Raw genomic sequence first — 2,502 nt, 5'->3', positions numbered from 1 at the left:
ATAATTAATACAACAATGAAGAAACTTATTTCATGGCCGAACAATTTTGTTTGATGCCGTCAATCGAAATTAAATTTTGATTCTTATCTACCGGTTTTCTTAATCAAAGAATAAAATGACGAAGTTTTCATATCTTCAAACCAAATAATCTCTTACACAAACAGATTTAATAAAATTGTGAAGTTTATATCTCCTTCAAACCGAAAAAACAACCAGCGAAGATTTTACATCTTCAAACCAACGAACGTTACTAAATCGGTAAAGTTTTTATATTCTTTAAACCGAGTAGTAACTTGGAGTACAAAATCACGCAGATTTTAATCTCCAAACAACGGAATAGAAAACTACAAAGGGTTTAGTCTCCAAAAAAAGTACTTTTTATTTATGAAAAAGTACTTTTTTATATTTGAAAAGAGTACTTTTATTTATGAAAAAGTACTTTTTTATCTTTGAAAAGAGTACTTTTATATATGAAAAGAGTATTTTTACTTATGAAAAAGTACTTTTATCTCTGAAAAGAGTACTTTTGTTTCTGAAAAGGTTAGTTTCTTCTCTGTCAAAAGAGTAGTTACTAGTAGATTAACAGAATACAAAATATATAAAGATAATAATTTCCTTAATATTGTTGTATTTCTATATTTGGAAAATAATCTAAAACAAAATCTGGAAAGAGAGAAAAATAAATTCGAGCCCACTTAATTCATAGTGTGTCCTTAAGAAAATTATTCCTCTCAATGTACTCGAAGTTATGGAATATATCCTCCCAGGCAGGGGCGGATTTAGCATATCATATAGGGGTTCTCGGGAACCCTCATATATTTGTGCGGATCCTATATTTGTAATGAAAAATTCAGTAAATATATAAGAAATACGATTTGAGAATCCATTAATAAAGTGTGTTGTTGGTTCAGTGGCAAAAAAGAAACTCTTAAAGCTTTGCTTTTTTTGGTCAACGGTTCGAATCTTGGTCACCTGTAGGTTTTTGTTTTGTCTCTTTATATTTTTTAATTTAAAATGGGTTGAAACCCACAAGCATTAAATCCTGGATCGGCATCTGCTTGCAGGATAGAACGAATTAACTCACTAGCATAACAGTACCTCAAACCTTGACGAATGACGGACGCAACAGATGTCAAAATTCACACACAGAAAAATATTTGAAGTGCAGAAAAGACAGAAGAAGATGATCAGAATTTTTGTAAGTAAAATCTGATGAAAATGACTAAGTATCAACAAAGTAAAGAAATGAAGTGGTGTGAAGCTTTTTCTATGAAAAGATGCAAAGGACCATTTCCTCTTCACACCTATTCATAAAATCCTAGCAAGATCAACATATGAAACTTATAGTTGCATACTAGAGGTGGATCGAGTACTTTAACAGTGGATGCACAATATCATTGCAAATAAATATTCTTTGGGATGATTTTTACTAATTTAGCATCATATATAAGAAATTCATAAATTGAACGAGAATAATAAGCATATATTTGCTTTTCATGACATGGAAAAATCATTTTATGACAAGTACATATAAGAAGTCCACAAAAAATAATTATACATAAATATTATCAAGTTTAAGGGCATTTTGGTGTCCCTTGCTCTGTCTTCCAATCACTGTAGCATGAGCAACATTCTTTTTGTCCATATGTACCAGGTGGAACACATTGGCACCAGTTACAACACATGTTGCAGAACATTAAACAATTGTTCTTATGCGATGTTGCGGAGCATCGTCTGTCACAAGCACTTGAACACTCTACATAATACATAAGAAAATATCAAGTTAGAAAAGTAGTTTAAAGAAACAAAAGTTTTTATTATATAGTGAATTACTTCCTCCGTCCATTTTTACTTGTCACGTTTCACTTCTTGAGAGTCAATTTAAATAATCTTTGAAGCTAAATTAAATTAGATTAATTCAATATTTTAAAACTAAAAGTTAGATGTTCGAAAGCTATAAGAAAATACTATAAGTTGCAATTAGTTTGACTCTTGAGAAACGAAACGTGACAAATAAAAGTGGACGGAAAGAGTACTAATTAATAGAAAAAAAGCGTACGAGCTGTAGGAACTGGGCAAGTTGTTGGGCCAACAGGAGGCTTTGCCAGATAGGATGCATCAAAACGTTGGCTTGCCTGTTTATTCCACAAAAGAAGAAAAAATCAATTGAAAAATGGATTTGGAAGTATAAAAATAAGAATAATCATTTTCAGGAAAGGAACCATTTTATAGGAGGCAACAATTCAAATATCAACTTAAGATGTTTGAATCATGATGCAGCATGGTCGTTGTTGGCTATAATTAAAATTTTCATATTCTCATAGTAACAATGTGAAAGAAAAACATAAAAATACTAACTTACCAAAGAGACTTGAATGAGACATACTAATGCAAGGAGCAAGACGAGCAAAGTAGATTGAGATGCCATGCTTGAACTGTTATATGAGATTTAACTAGTTGTTGCTTCTTTTCTTGATGATGGAAGAGTGGTTGCAGGACATC

At 31.2% G+C, this 2,502-nt stretch overlaps 1 protein-coding gene across 1 annotated transcript; it reads right to left on the bottom strand.

Annotated features, from left to right (window-relative positions):
* Nucleotides 1-1,462: 1,462 nt before the first annotated feature.
* Nucleotides 1,463-2,501, bottom strand: LOC132610730 (gibberellin-regulated protein 5-like). The gene is made up of 3 exons (XM_060325088.1): nucleotides 2,363-2,501; nucleotides 2,060-2,135; nucleotides 1,463-1,756 (listed from the first exon to the last, which is right to left on the bottom strand). The coding sequence occupies exons 1-3, from the start codon at nucleotides 2,426-2,428 to the stop codon at nucleotides 1,575-1,577; spliced, it is 324 nt and encodes a 107-aa protein (XP_060181071.1). The 5' UTR covers nucleotides 2,429-2,501; the 3' UTR covers nucleotides 1,463-1,574.
* Between the last annotated feature and the right edge of the window lies 1 nt (nucleotide 2,502).

Source organism: Lycium barbarum, chromosome 9, assembly GCF_019175385.1.
Source record: "Lycium barbarum isolate Lr01 chromosome 9, ASM1917538v2, whole genome shotgun sequence".
Lineage (NCBI taxonomy): Eukaryota > Viridiplantae > Streptophyta > Magnoliopsida > Solanales > Solanaceae > Lycium > Lycium barbarum.
This window is presented reverse-complemented; position numbering and strand designations above follow the sequence as displayed.

What these genes read in the sequence shown, in the direction of transcription:
- LOC132610730 (XM_060325088.1), bottom strand. Translation starts at nt 2,428, where the DNA reads ATGGCATCTCAATCTACTTTGCTCGTCTTGCTCCTTGCATTAGTATGT. An exon ending in GTCTCATTCAAGTCTCTTTG is followed by an intron (nt 2,136 to 2,362) that starts GTAAGTTAGTAT and finishes TGGAATAAACAG; the next exon opens with GCAAGCCAACGTTTTGATGC. An exon ending in TTGCCCAGTTCCTACAGCTC is followed by an intron (nt 1,757 to 2,059) that starts GTACGCTTTTTT and finishes TGTATTATGTAG; the next exon opens with AGTGTTCAAGTGCTTGTGAC.